We start from the raw sequence: 15,290 nt of genomic DNA, 5'->3' as shown, positions 1-15,290 counted from the left end.
GTGTGTGTGTGTGTGTGTGTGTGTGTGTGTGTGTGTGTGTGTTTATGAGAGGTGCTGAGTATTATGGGTAGAAAAAGAGAGAGGATCCTATAGGGTATTAACTTCTTGGGAAAGCTATATCCTAGGGACTTTCTTTAAACAAACTCAGTGCACACATTTATACAAAGTAAATCAGATTACTTCCTTCTATAAATCGGTCCGAGGCTTTCCCAAGAGAGTTCTTTATCAAAGAATGTACTTAAGAATTCCCTTATACAACAGCAACCTAGTCAAGCTGACCATCAAACCTGTTGTTGGTGTCTAGTATGGAACTTAAAGTTTGCAAAGCATGTTTTCACAGATCATGCCGTTTTCATCTCTCACAGCCATCCTACAAAGTGCTCTCCCACAGGACAATTTATAGAATAGGAAATTGGAGTGCAGCCTGAGTAAGTAGTTTGCCTCGGATTGTGCTGTTGATAAATGATGGAGTAGAATTTGGCCTTAGAACTCTCGATCCTAAATTCCAGATAATGCACTTGTAAGATGACTTCATCTACAAGGTCAGGTTCCTGTCAGCTTTAATATTCAAAAAATATTCACACTGCCTTTCAGAAACTCATTTGTGATTGTGACCTGGGTGCCTCTGTGGCTTTGGTTTCATTCCTAGACTCTTGGGATGAAAGGATTGAAACTCCCCAGCTGTGGAGCTGGCTGGTCTAAAGTCAAATGTCTGTCTCCTACCTCTTTCTTGGATGTCATTTACCTTCTTTGACCTTAGTGTCCTCTATCAAATTTGGCAAATTATATCCCTATCTTTTGGGAATTACTGAGGATTAAATGAGATGAGCATTACACCTGGGAGATAAGTAGCATTTGATGAATGTTGATTTCTCATTTTCTAATGAAACAGGTGCTAAAATAAAGTTCAGTGGAGACTCAAATCAATCACACAAGGAATCTACTGCTCTGGGGCCAGTAGGACTGCTTTCTTGCCGACAAGTAGGTGTTTGTACAGGAGAAATGGAAGCCAGAAGAGAGCTTGAGGCAGGGAAGGCTACTGAACTCTCTTTTCGTCTGGGGGGGGTGGGGCATACCAGGCAGCAAACTCACAGTAAGAACAAGAGATTCCCTTAGGGTCCTGGACTGAAACAGAGACTGTGCAGAAAATACACGCACAGGAAGCAGGTAGGGAGGAGAAACAGAGAGCTAAGAAATGATCTAATCAACCATTTACTTAGGAATGAAGAAGGTGCTATGCAGAGGGCCCAAGGCCTTTGGCCGAGGCCACATGCTGAATGAGAATCTGAACAGAAGCCTGGCTGCCTTGCTCCTACACCAGTGCTCGTGTCTGCAGCCCACAGAGGGGACTGACCCTGTGCACTGCTGGTGTAGTCCAGTCTCCCTGGTTCCAGTATTCTGTTGGAGAGGTCAGTTCTGCACTGACTATACAGTGAAGCTCCCCCCCAAATCTTTCCCTCAGTCTTCCAATAGGAACACTGCCAGCTCAAGAATGAGGAAGAGAGGTTAGTCATACAATGTGTTTGCCTCTCATTTTGTCACTCGTTCATGTATCCACTCACTCCACACTTACTCACTTAGCATGATGTATGCCGCTCTGCTTCAGTCAAGAGGAAACTGGGATAGGGGCTGGGGCTGGGTGGGGCTGGGGCTGGGTAGGTAGTTCGCCCTTGGGTATGGCCTCTTCCTGTTACTAGAACTGTCAAGCAACTGTGTAGCCACAGACAATGAAATGTCTCTGTGCCTAGGAAAGGCCAGTCCTCTTGTAGCTGATACTGTTCACCTTTTCTACTTTGCTCCTTCAGTATCCTCTTTTCTACCTCGAATTCTAGTCCTTTACTGCTTCAGCCTACACACATGCTTAGCTCTCCTTTTTTTCCTTCCCCTTCCTTCCTTCCTGCCTCCCTCCCTCCCTCCCTCCCTCCTTCCCTCCTTCCATCCCTTCCTCCTTTCCTTCTTTTTTTTCCCCAGAAACAGGGTCTCACTATGTAGCCCTGGCTGTCTTGGAGCTCTGTGTAGACCAGGCTGGCCTACAATTCACAGAGATCTGCCTGCCTCTCCCTCTGGACTGCTGGGATTAAAGATGTGTGCCAGGCACTCTGTCTTTTAAAATCCTCTCCCTATCCTACACTCCTCCCTAGGCACCCGCCCCTTTCTTGGCCTTTCTTCTCACTGTCTTCTAACCAGGCCAGTGCTGATCCAGGCAAAGCCCCTTAGCCTCTAACCTGGTCATTCCAGTGCTCGCCTTAGTGCTGCAGCTCCCTCATCCTCTTAGCCCCTCGCTCTCTGTGCCTTTGGGATCCCTGTTGCTTAGTATCCTGGCTTGCTTTGTATCTTGCTTGTTTTTTCTACTCACTCTCTTCTAGATCCTTCTCAGTTAGAATTTTGTTATGTGCGCAGACCCCAGCTCAGTTTGAAATCATTCTGAGCTTTCAAGCTGGATATTTAGTAGGCATTTTAACTATTATGGTTGTCAGAGCACTGATTTCCACCCACCACTCCTCTAGTCTTTCAAGTGTTTACTTTCCAGCATCATCCATGAAGCTCTCCAACCCCCAAAGCTATGTGAGACCCATTCCATGTTGACTCCTTTTCTCATCTCTGTAGTCATTTTACCTGCAGGTTTTGTTGGATTTACCGCCAAAACATTTACAGTGTCCCTTTTTCCCTTCAGAGCTCCTTTCCTACCCCAAGTCACTGTCATCTCTTACAAGAACTACCACAACTGGGGTCCCCTAGCTGGTGTCAGTGCTTTCTGACTTGAATGTCTATAGTCTGTTCTCCCAAAAGTCTGAGTAGTATTTTAAAACATGGCCCTGCAGATACCAAAATCTCCTCATGTTGTAATTCTTTCTCCAAGTGCCCACCAGTCTTTAATATACTCACCTTTCTGTATGCTACCACACTAAACTTTCTTTCTGTCTTAGGGTCTTTGCCCTTGCTCTTCTTTTGGGGTAGGGACGGTCATCCCCAGCTTATCACTTGGCTGACCACTTTGAAACTCTCAGAAAGGACTCCCAGTCCACCCCATCTGAAATAGTTATCTCCTTCCCCTGTGACTCTTGACTGAATCATCAGATTGTATTGTCTTCACACATATATCTGTATCTGATATGTTTATTCATTCATTGACTAGTTTACTACTGGTTTCTCCCCATCCTTATGAATAGAGGGGCATGTTCTGTGTACTTCTGCAGTCCCAGAATTCCATACAATAGATTTTCACTAGTACTTGTCAAATGAAAAAGTGATTATACAGACGGGTTCAAGGTTGGACACAAAATGGATGATGGAAGTATCAATGATGAGAGCATTGGTGATGAAAGGGTGGATGGGAAGGGGGTGAGTGAAAGGGTGAGTATGGAAAGAAGGAAGAGAGACAGACAGAAGAGTGGATGGAAAGACGGATAGATGAAATGAAACATGTGTCTATAAAGATCCATGAATAAGAATAAGCAGATGGATGGATAGATAGGAAGATAGCTGTATGAAAAGAGAAAACTGGATAGATGCAATGCACACAGATGGCTGGATGAATCTAGTTATCTGGAGCTGAGGGCTCTGCATTGTAAGTGCTATGAAAGTCATTAGCTGTGTTTGTAGAGTCAAGCCATAGCTTGTGTCTTTATTATGGTATGATGGGATACAGTGTGGTGAGCGGACAGAGTGTGGTGAAGGGGAAAGAGGCATAGATGTGAAATAAATAGACCTGTGTGTGAACAAGTCAGCCACTTAGCATTGACCTTGAGCATACCACTTTGCTTTTATAAGCCTTGATTTCCTTAGCTTTAAAACTTGGACCATACCAGCCTCGAAGTTTTCTTATGAGGATAAAAGAGAGCAAAGCTGTGCGTGTGAGTAGCCAGTATGCAGATATGTGTAATAAATTCTTTCTTTCTTTCCAAAACTGATTGAATGTAGTCGCCATGTCTTATTTGAAGCACTTATTATGTAGCCTACATGTATGCAATAGGTACTTAATGAGTTAACTAACTTTAATCAAAAGGAGTCCCCATGCAGTCAACTGAGAGATCATCAGCAGTGGTAGGAGATGGACATATTATTTTTCTACAAAAGAAATTCCTTAAGAAGTCATTTACACAAGAGTGCTCCTAGGAACCAGGTGATTCATTTAAATGGCATTGCATTTCCTGAAAACTAATTGGCATGCAACTTACTGGAAACCCATCCACTGTGTAAGGCAAGGTCCTTTCCTTTCACAACTACTTGCAGTCCTTGTGATAGGTATGTGCATGTGTGTGTGTCCTCGTGTGTGTGTGTGTGTGAGAGAGAGAGAGAGAGAGAGAGAGAGAGATGTGGATGCATGCTTGTGTGTGAGTACTTCACAGCACCCACTATAGATGAGGTCTTTCTAGAAGCAACTTTGATGAGAGGCCCCTGCCTTCCAGCTACCTCCCAGGTCAGACTCTGGGCCCCAGGAACCTCTTGCCCTGGGCCTGCCCTCAGGAATGATTCATAATGAAGAGAAAAAAGCTTTGCCTTATGTTTCTTCCTTCTCCTCTAAGCGGCAGCAGGGAAGGTGGAGGGCTTGGAAAGGGGGGTTGGGGGAGCAGACTAGAGCCTGGGATTTTGATTGAGAGGCCCCATTATCCACACTCTTAAAAAAATAACCGAATCTTTTCCTTTTTTATCTTGACCAATCTCATTTCACGCTCCAGAAGAGGAAAGGAGGGAGGGAGGGTGGCTGGGGCCAGGAGGGAGAGAGGAGTCAGTATTCTGTATTTTCAACGCTGCATTAAGCACATCGCCACGGTAACCGGGCAGCAACAAGTGCCAGCTCAGCAGGTTCCCAGGGAGCAGAGCCCCCTTCTCTCCTTCTTCCTCCCTCCCCTCCCTCCGCCCAGGAGAACTCAGCCCACCTGCCTCCACAGAGGGTGCCCAGAGTGGGGGGGTGGCTGGTAAAGATTAACCCCCCCCCAGGGGGGAAGCAGGCTTGACAGAATAGGGCCAAGTTTTTAGGGTCAAGGCCAAGAAGGTTGGTCCAGGGTTGGTATTGGGGAGTCTCACATGTCCAGAGTTCAGAGCCCCTTCCAAAAGCTTCAGGTCCCTATAACTCTCTAGGCAGTAGAAATGAGTGAGCTCTAACTACCTATTCATCCTCAGGGCTTCCCCACTCGGCTCCTAAAAGACTAGGACTTTCCAAAGAAACTTCCAGTGTCCTCATTTCTCCAGACCTTGACATCATCACTGGATGATGCCTGATAGACAAAGACACCCAAATGAATGTGCAGGCAGGATTCCAGAACAGTCCACATGAGCAAGGAGAAATATTCTTAACTCATACCCTGTGGTATCCTCAGAGCACCTAGAACTTGGACTCTACTCTCTATTGAATGTGGGATACAAAGGAGGATATATTTCAGTCATTTCATCCTCATTCTCATCCTCATCATCCAGATTTACAGAAGGAGTAAATGGAGGTTCATTTGATTTGATTTAAACCACTGGGAGATCCACCTGACTACTTGAGGGCTAGGTTCATGTTTGGCTCAGTGTTTGATGCACACTCCTAAACATACTACTCCCTTTAGTGCAGGGACAGAGGAAGAAGTGAGGGAGCTTAGGTTTGAAGAAAGTCTGTCTCAGTCCTTCCTTTGCATCACGATGGGTTATGTAGTTGATCTGGGAAGAAGGACGCTGAGCTGAGGTGAATTAAGGAGCCAGGATGGTACTGGAGATTTTCTCTAGGTGTTTACAGGAAGGTATCTCTGTGGCACATCCTTCATGTCCTTTGAGGATGTCTGAATGAAGTATAGCCTCTCTACCCACCTGTGGTCACCCCACTCCTCCAACACTTCCTTCCTGCAGTATGCACGCCAGTCACTCAACCCTTACCTGCCACCATGCCTGCGATGGCAGAGGAGGCATAACTTCCCTGTCCACTGGTGGGGATGTGGGGTGGGTATCCAGGCAGCGTGGGCCCCACCATCTCTCGCCCTGGGAAAATACAGCAAAGAGTCATCAGTTGGCATATAGGGGGCTCCGATGCTACGGCCCCACCCCCCTGAGACTCAACAAGTCTTCCCTCAGACATTCCCATTGGCTCCTGGCATTTTCCAAACCCACTTCTGCCCTCCTCTGAGCTCAGGTTCTTGTCTTCTCCAGAGCAAAGGCTCCCCAAGCAGGAATTCCTACCGTTGTAGTCCTGCTTGGTTCCCAGCTTTATTTTCACGAATGCTATTATATTCATCCGCAAAAATGTCACAGTATTGGGGGTGAGGGATTATGTCTTCTGAGTCCTCATTATCTCCCACATCCAGCATAATAGTTGGCACTAATGGCCTAGATAAACATGTGAGGGGCCACTGGACTCAGAGCATCCATTTTAGCCCAGCGTTCAGAAGAATGACAACCAGGACCTTTGAAATGAAGGTGGTAAATGTATGACCCACACTTTCCTTTTTGGTGGTATGTGGCAGACATCACTAATCAACCACCTTTTTTCTACTGAGCCAGAGAGGACATTCCTTTCACTTGGCCTGGCCTTCCAGGTGGCTATAATCAATCAGAGTTGTAAGAGACATGCAATCTGTTAATTATTCTTGACCTAAAAGGCTGAGAGATAGTTAGGTTTTACACATGAACGTGATCTGTATACCTATCAATTGTATTTCTTAAAAGAAAAACAAAAAACAAGACACACAAAAAGCATTTTCAGTATGATTCAGTGCTGATCTACCCCTGCTTAACTCTAATTTATGGGTTATGCCTATTCCTTGGAGCCCTCAAAGCATCCCTGTTAGACCTCATGTTCTTGGCTCTGCCTCTCCTTCACACCAAAGAGTGAGAGCTTCCCTTTTGGGAGACTTCCTGGTGACCTTCTCTCCTTCTATCCCTGCTCAATAACCAGAATCCATTGCCTGCTCCCCTCTTCCATCACCCTATGTTCCATAAGTCCAGACCACAGTCTGCATGGTTCTTGGTAAGGGGACAATATACCCTGGTTTTCTGAGGTCTGTCTACGTGGTGACCACTGTCTCCGAGTATTTATTAACAACGGCCATTCCATTCTCAAAATACCCCAGTGTGAATAATGAAATTAGTTCGTAGTGATGTTTGTAGAACTTTTCAATCTCAGCAATATTGACATTGTTGGCTGGTAAAATGTTTGCTCTTTGGGCTGTCCTATGCATTACAGGATGTTTAGCAGAATCCCTGGTCTCTACCCACCAGATTTACAGCCCGTGTAACAGCCCAAAGTATCTCTAGACATTGCCATATGTCCCCAGTGTGGAGGAAGTAGGGGATAAAATCACTTCTGGTGGAAAGACCACTATAGACTATATCCATTTGATCCAAATCCCTTCTTCCCAGGAGTTGCCTATGAGACCCTGCCAACCAACATATCAGGGCTATCTCATCTATGCCACTGTTTGTCCCTTCACTTCATCTTTCCCCCCAGGTCCTTTATACCCAAGCCCCTTGAAGGGGTGCCTAGTAATAATAGGGTATTTCGTAATGATGGATAGAAAAGTACAACTATGAAACCCTGTAAGCTGTGAGCCCCACAGTGACTACTTCTGTTTTAGGAGATTCCCTGAGAACAGTTAGTTCATTCAATAAGCACTTATTGAGTAGGCTTTAAGTACTAGACACTTGGGGACAAAGCAAAGAGCAAGAGTACTCAACAGTGAAGCCAGGCACCAAGTGAAAATGGATCATAGGCTGAGATGAACATTTGGGGTCAAGCTCAATGAACGATACCTACATAGTCAACCTCTGACCTTCCAGAGAGGGGCTAGGAGCCAGAGACTTTGGGCATACATCCTGCTTATAAGATTTTCTATGTGCCCTTAGGTCAGTCACTCATGCTATAACCCTGACTTTTTTGTGTGTATGAGTGTATTGCCTGCATGTGTGTAAGCACATCCGTGTCATACAATGCCTGTGGAGGTCAGAAGAAGGTGTCGGATTCCCCTGGAAGTGGAGCTATAGATGGTTGTTAGATGCCATGTTGGTGCTGGGAATCGAACCTGGGTACTATGCAAGAATAGTCAGTGCTCTTAACCACTGAGCTTTCCCTCCTGCCCCTATAACCCTGTTTGTTTGTTTTTTTTTTTTCACATGCAAAACAGGGAGCAATGTGAGTAGCCTCACACATGCTAGTCCTACAACTCTGAAGTTATTAGTGTAAGTCAACCCCATGGTTTCATGCTCTAGGTAGACGTTGATTAGTCAAATGGACACATTCTAGAAATATTCACATAATGGAGTTCTTGCAGAAAAAAAATATTTTTGGAAACGAGCTGTTAGCATTCATTATTTAAAATGGTATGGAGATTTTGTGATGCTTGAACACTACTCTCTAATTGATCTCTTATGCTGAAGTATCAAAGTATGGTTGTCCTGGACCAAAAGGGTGGGTTCTGTTCACCTGCCATAGGGGCCTCAAGGGAACAAAGGAAGGGTTGGAAACACCAGTAAAGAAAGGGAATTTGGGTATATTTAAAACGAGGAGAAATAGGCATATTTACCCAACGTAAACCTTGAACTTCATGTGTAGAGTCTGAAGTGTGATCATTACTCAGCCTCCTTGTCTCTGGCCTTAGGTGAAACACCTGGCTAGGTATTGGAGACCATGATTGGGAAGGAGTGACGAGAAGTCTAAGATGCCTGGACAGCAGGGCGAGGGGGAGTTGGGGGACAAGAAGAGAAGGGGGGCTGACTTGGGCTTGATAACTTTGTCTTTGTTTTTCCTTCCCTAGTAGATAAAGTGAAGAAGAGAGAGCCAGAGACAGAGAGCCAGAGACAGAGAGAGATTAAACACTAGATTCAGGCCAGACTATGGATCAAGGACAGATTTCTTAATTTTTCCAAACCACAATCTTCCTGTTTGCCATACAAGGTGCTAATTCAGAAGAGAGCTTGTAACTTGGGTTTATCCTTCTTGGTTGGCACACTGTATCGAAGACTCCGAGGCCACACCTATGTCTCCCATGAATGAAGTGGAGTCATGGCTCTCAGGCCACCTATTTGCTAGTGCTAGCCTGTCACTCCCTAGGGCTCTTTCTCATCCTGGCAGCCTGTGGTCCTATGCTCCCCGGCCTCCTGATCTTATCCTGTCCCTTTCTGTCACCTGACACTATAGCTTCTTCAGCCGTGCTGTTTAGTGCACAGAGTTCCAGGGCACAGACTCACCTCAGGCTACAGCTTAGCATATGATCCCTCCTCGTGGGGCTGTACCATGAACACTAGCTCCCCTATTGCTCTTGTAAAGGAATTCGCTGGTCTCTGTTCCTCTATTCTGAGATTTTAATCTTCGCTTCCCCTCACTTACCTAATTTTCTCCCAGCAGGACAGATTTCTGAACCAATGGCCCAAGCAGACCCCTGAAGATCTCCCCTTATAAAACCTAACCCTCCTGGAAAGACAGGTAAAACTTTCTCTAGGACAACTTCCACAGATACTTGCTCCCATAGACTGTCCTAACAACTCTACTGAACTCTCTGCTTTAATGTTTTTTGTTTGTTTGTTTTGTGAGACAGGGTCTTCTTATAGCTCCAGCTGGCCTGGAACTCTCTATGTAGACAAGGCTGGCCTTGAACTCGCAGAGATCCACCTGCCTCTGCCTCCCAAGTGCTGGGATTAAAGGCATGCACCACCACCATACCCGGCTCTGCTTTAATTTTTTAAAGAAAAAGAATTCGTAGTGTGGGGCAGAACCCTTGGATAGCATGCACAGGCCTTGGATTTAATTCCTATCCCTGGAAAAAAAAAGTCTTCCAGAAAACCAGGAACTTTGTCATGAGCTGGAGACATTCTACCATGGTCTAGCATGCCTTCTTACCCATTCTGTTTTTAAGGTTCTTCATCATAAATTTATCCTTGCTATGTTTTCCCATCTCTTTTGTACTCCGACAGACTTCTGATGTGTCCCTATTTTTAAAAAGTTGACATAGGCCCTAGCACATGTTGACTGGCTACAAAGTGGGGTTCTCTAGGAAAACTCTAGGACTCCAGAACTCTTGGGTAATACTCTAATTAGAGGTAGAAGGCAGGAACAGAAAGCCATTAGCTGGAGGAATTCAGAGGGTAGAGGTGATTTCAGACTATTTAATTTTCCCCCTTTGATGTCTGCCCTCTATGTAACCCCTTTTCAATGCCTTATCTTGTTCTGATAGCAAGGAGAATTTATGGCAACCCAGAAATCTCTTTGGCAGGACTAAATATATTCTGTACAAAAGGATGGAGGAGGGTGCTGGACTGCTTGATGATAAACCTAACGGCAAGCTTTCTGAACAGCCTTGGAATAGCAAGGACAGGATGTTCTTGGTGTCACTGTCCTGGTCAGTGTGCTGGAATTCACCCTGGGAGGTCTGATGGGGACTAGCAGGAATTCTGGGTGAATTTTACTATTCTCCAAGTCTAATGCTTCCTCTTTCTTGGCTGACCAGAGAAAAGCTGAGGTTCAGAGGACAGTGAATCTAGAGATCACATTTGCAGAACCATCTGGCTAAGAGACTCACTCAGGGAGAAAGTCTATGAAGCAGGTAAAAGAGTTGTAGCAGGTGACAAGGACTCCTCAGGGGTCACACAGAGGAGGGGAGCCAAGAAGGTTCATGCAGGATTGAGCTGAGCTAATTACGGAATGAAAATGTACTGAAACTTCCTTCCACTCTCCTTGTCTGCAGCACATCCTGGGAATCATTTGCCCTCAGCTTCCTTCTCTTCCTTCCAAATTTACTTCTTTCCCCCTTGGATAGGTTTTCAGCTCCCAGACTCTTTAACTCATTCCTTTCCTAACAGTTCTCTATTCTACTATGTCTTCCCAACCCCACAAGGGCTCAGCTATGCATTGGGTATTTAGGTCCAATTTTGGCTAGTGGTCTCAGGTGGATAGTCTCTAAGAAGGTTTACAGTGACACCCTGAACTTGATGTAAGCACTAGCTATCTTCTGTCTTGTCTCTGAGCTGCAGAACTGGGCTTGGTTCTCTAAACTATAGTCTTAAGTCGTGTATTATCCTTGACCACCTGCCTGGACCCCAGTTCCTGCAAGTCTGGTCATTCCTTGCTTTTTTTTAGGGCCCTTGCCTCTGTGCGGAAACTCTAACATTGTGGCCAGCCATTTGTGAGTGCTCACACCTGCACTTCAGCAGCATCTGGGCCTGGCTTAGGGGGCCACCTGCCTCAGGACCTGCTGATACTACATTTTTGGTTGCCTACTGACTGCTTGGAAGGCCACCTGGTGTCTGTTGTCAGCTGACATGGATTGGATGACCTCCCAGTCTTACAGCCGGCCTAGAGAGAGTAGGCACGTACACCAAATTAACAGCTGGTAAAAGTTGGAAGCATCACCCCAGATCTTATGTTGACAGGGACACTTGTTCTTTTAAAAGGGTGATGGGATGGGAGAAAGTATGGGGCCTCAGGGTCAGGGAGTTTTCCCTGGGCTGTCCTAACTATAAGCTATACCATAGGCCATGTCTGTGTTGATTTATCTATCGGCTTCCAGCTACTGTCTCTTTCCCTCTCTCTCAGCTGGTCCTGCCAAGCCTCTGAAGTGATACAGTAACTGAAGAACTGCTTCCCCTAAACACACCCTTCACCCAGAGCCACATCCTTTACCTGCTTCCCCAGCCCTGGCCTCCCATTCTCCAGGACATAGAAATGTGCCCTGTGGTGCAGGCTGCCCACCCAACAGCAGATACAAGCCTTTTCTTGCCCTGGTCCCCGCTCTCGTTCAACTCTGGCTGATAGTTTCACTCAGCTCACAGGTCTGTCCACTTTAATCACTGTGCTCAAAACAAATGACTCATCCCTGCTGACTTCACTCTCTTGAAATTTTGAACCATGTTAACTTTTCCCCTTGCTTTGGACTCTTAATCACTGTCACACACACACACACACACACACACACACACACACACACACAGAGGGAAGAAAAAAGTCCCAGGTATTAGACAGAAAACACCATCAGTTGTAAGAAAGTATCCCTGGGCTTGAGTCAGAGGCTATTTGGAACTTCTGGGCCAGTGGCAGTCAATGCCATACTCTTTGGGAGCCATGGATTGTCAAGTCTAAGGCCGCTCTGGGGGAGCAACTCTGTTACTCTGATTGGGACCTGCCTTCTGTGAAGGCTTTCATTTTAAAGTACCTCTTAGGTACAACATACTGGAAAAACACTGATCCAGGTGGCCTGGGCTGTCTGACGCTGGGTTGTCTCAATGCCAGGTCTCCTTGTCCTGCTCATCTCTGTTTTAATATCTCAAGGTGGTAGGAATGGGGAGGAGGGAGGCATCACAGCCTTTGTCACTAATCACCTATACTCCAGGCGGACAGGTCTCCCATGCAGGAGATTTTCAGTGCTGAACTGGAAGCTAGTTGGCTTCCTTCCTCAGTCCTGGGACCTCTCCCACTCCAGCCCTTGGGCTCATGTCTGAACAGTTAGTTCAGATATCTGCAGACTCTAAGGTATTTCTGTCTTTGCCCAAACTAATTCTTGACTCTTTCAGACATTGCTCAGTTCATGGCTGGCTGGGACGATGTCGTTCTGTTGAGGAGACTCATTTGGGACTGGATATATGGGAGGACTGATGCTCTGTGTGCAGGCTCAGCCCCTACCCTGATCCCAACTAGAGACTGTGATTAGGCCTTTTTTCACTTGGCCTGTTTCCTCCTCAGGATACAAGAAGTTTGCTCCAGATGTCCCTAATCTAATGCGAGCTTTAAGGGTTTGAAGCAGAGGAACTTCCCCAACACCTTCATCTGTAAAGTTGTTCAGTCACTGAAGTTGAAACATCTAGTGATACTCAAGTATCCTCTAATGGTGCTGCCATTCCACTGGGCATGAAAATGGCCACGTATGAGACCCAGTGGCGTAGATCCTTATTCCTTTTCAAGAAGTAGTTCTAGAAATTAGCTCAAGAGACTTTTCCTCCACATTTTGTCTTTTTTCCCTTTTAACCCAATACCAAATGTTCTCACTTTACAGCACCTGGCCCCTTGACTTAGGTTCTCCATTTTTCCATGGGGCTTTGGAGTGCCATATCACCTCTTGCTGGCATCCCCAAAGTGCCTTTCTGATTCCTGACTTCTCCCACCTCGAGAATCGTGGGCTGAAGAAATTAAAGAATAGGGTAGTGGTGGGCTGGATTGGGGTCAAAGATGGGACTAGACTGAGACCAGAGGGCTTTGGGCTGGCGCTGAGGACCTCCCTCCCACCCCGTGACACCTGCACAGCCCAGGACTTCCCTGTCATACCTGAGAGGAGGGCCTGGCCCGTGAACTGCCCATACACGGAGGCAGCATGGGGAAAGGCATTGAAGGGTGGGACCGAGGCACCTGCTGGGCCCCCAGAGCCGACTTGCTGCAGATCCAAAAAGGCGGAGCTAGATAAAGAGGAAGGGGTGGAGCTAGAACTGGACAGCTCTGGGGTTTCCTGCTTTATGGCGAAGGGTGAATGAGGATCTGCCGGAGGGAGGGAGACAACAAGGAGAGAGGGATGTGAGATGATGGGGTGGGAACATGCACAAACCAAGCCATGAGATGTGGGAAGAGGGATGGGGACAGGCAGGCCTGGCTGCTGTAGGAGGGGTCTGGGGTGGGGAGCTGGGGACTACACAGTGTTCTCCGGACGGAATGAGGTGGGGGGCTGGAAGCTCTGCCTTCCTGCTGTGCCTTCTGCCAGTGTAGATGGAGAGACTGCAGTATGTGTGTGCTCAGCCTCTCCTGAAGGAGGGCATGAGGAGACCCAGGGAGGCCAAGGACTGAAGGCAGCACCTCTTTATGCCACTTGAGGCTCAGCCAGCACAATCCACTTCTTTCCAGGCCAGCACCCCAAACACCTTCCTCCTGCTAGCCAGAAACCTCTGCCATCCCCTGCCCCCCGAGCCCACCCTGGCCCTCATAGCTGGCTCCAGGTGACTTAGGATCCTCTGGGCATCCTACCTGCCACCACAGGGTAGGTCTGGTGAGTTGAGAGGTTGCGTCCCAGAGGTGTATTGGAAGGTGTCAGGGTAGCCTTCCCATCGTCCAGGGCACTGTTGAGCAAGGGCAGTGGGTAGAGCCCCTGGAGAACAAAGAGATGTCAGCAGGGCAGAGAGAGGCCCCTAAGCAAACCTGTCTTCCTATAGACCCTGCTGTCTGTCTTTGGAGTGGGTGATCCTAGTCTCTCTAGGAAATCCTCCTCTGCTCATTGTGTTCTGCTTCCTGCCCTTTCTCAGCTCTAAATGGCAGGTTTGATGGGGGCAATGCTTTCTCACTCAAAGCCCTACAGATCTCCTATGGCCTGGCCTAGGGCTTCCCCATCTAAGCTCCAGAATTCAAGGCCTATGGGTAGCATAAAGCCCAGGTATGGGATGGAGAATAGCCTTCAGAGGACCATGTCCTAGCTGGATGCTTGTCCTCTTCCTGTCTCTTTATGAGATTTGAGCCCAGAATATATTGTCCTTTAGGACACTGCTGAGGGCTAGAGCAGTTAGCACATGGGACTGTCCAGAGTCCTACACTCTTCTAGTTACTGACTGAGTCTTGTTGAGGTAGGAAATTCAGGTACAGCAGTGAAGACACTCACCCCCTCCCTTGTGAGGTGTAGCCAAGATTCAGGCTCTGGTGTTTCTACCTTCAATTGCTGCCCTAAACTGATGGCAGTGACCACTTCTTACATTTGCAAAGGTCTGACATTTGGGCTTTGCCTCTGTACTCATTGAACAGCCCAGTGACATGCAGCAGTGAGATTATGTCATTTTTGTACATGAAGAGTTTGGACCCAGAAGACAGTATCAGATGCTGACCCAGGTGCTCTCTCTGGTCCACAGAACAAGTGTATATTTTCTCTCTGTCTCTTGCTCCCTCTCGCCATCTTTCTCCTTCTCTCATGAGTGTGTGTGTGTGTGTGTGTGTGTGTGTGTGTGTGTGTGTGTATATAGAAACATTTAGTTTCATCCTGGGTATTCATTTTGTTTAAAAAAATTCTATCAGAGGGCTAGAGAGATGGCTCAGTATTAAGAACATTTATTGCTCTTCCAGAGGACCCTGAGTCAGTTTACAATACCCACATGGTGGCTAACAACTGTTCAGTTCCAGTGGATCTGATGCCCTCTTCTGACCTCTGCAGGCTTTGCATACACATGGTGCACTTACATACATGCAGGCAAAACACTCATACATACAAAATAAAAATAAATAAAATCTTTTAAAATTATATCAAGGGCTGCATGTGGTGGGGCATACCTTTAGTCCCAGAACTTGGGAGGCAAAGGCAGGTAGATATCTGTGAGTCAGAGACCAGCCTGGTTTTTATATTTTGACTACCAGACCAGCTGGGGCT

General features: G+C 46.7%; 1 protein-coding gene across 6 annotated transcripts in view; it reads right to left on the bottom strand.

The window, feature by feature from the left end:
- The window catches only part of Pax8 (paired box 8), a 60,399-nt gene that overhangs the window by 3,527 nt on the left and 41,582 nt on the right, over positions 1-15,290 (bottom strand). For 2 of the 6 annotated variants that reach the window (XM_017803472.2, XM_008854154.3), the window contains exons 8-10: positions 13,910-14,030; positions 13,223-13,429; positions 5,857-5,958 (exon numbers count right to left, since the gene is read on the bottom strand). In XM_017803472.2, coding sequence (XP_017658961.1) covers positions 5,857-5,958; positions 13,223-13,429; positions 13,910-14,030 — 430 coding nt within the window. The remainder of the gene's footprint in view (positions 1-5,856; positions 5,959-13,222; positions 13,430-13,909; positions 14,031-15,290) is intronic. The other 4 variants (XM_017803473.2, XM_017803474.2, XM_017803475.2 and 1 more) reach the window with 2 other exon arrangements.

Source organism: Nannospalax galili, unplaced genomic scaffold, assembly GCF_000622305.1.
Source record: "Nannospalax galili isolate Female #2095 unplaced genomic scaffold, S.galili_v1.0 scaffold1267, whole genome shotgun sequence".
Lineage (NCBI taxonomy): Eukaryota > Metazoa > Chordata > Mammalia > Rodentia > Spalacidae > Nannospalax > Nannospalax galili.
The sequence above is the reverse complement of the archived record's forward strand: the minus strand, read 5'-3'. Positions and strand labels throughout refer to the sequence as shown.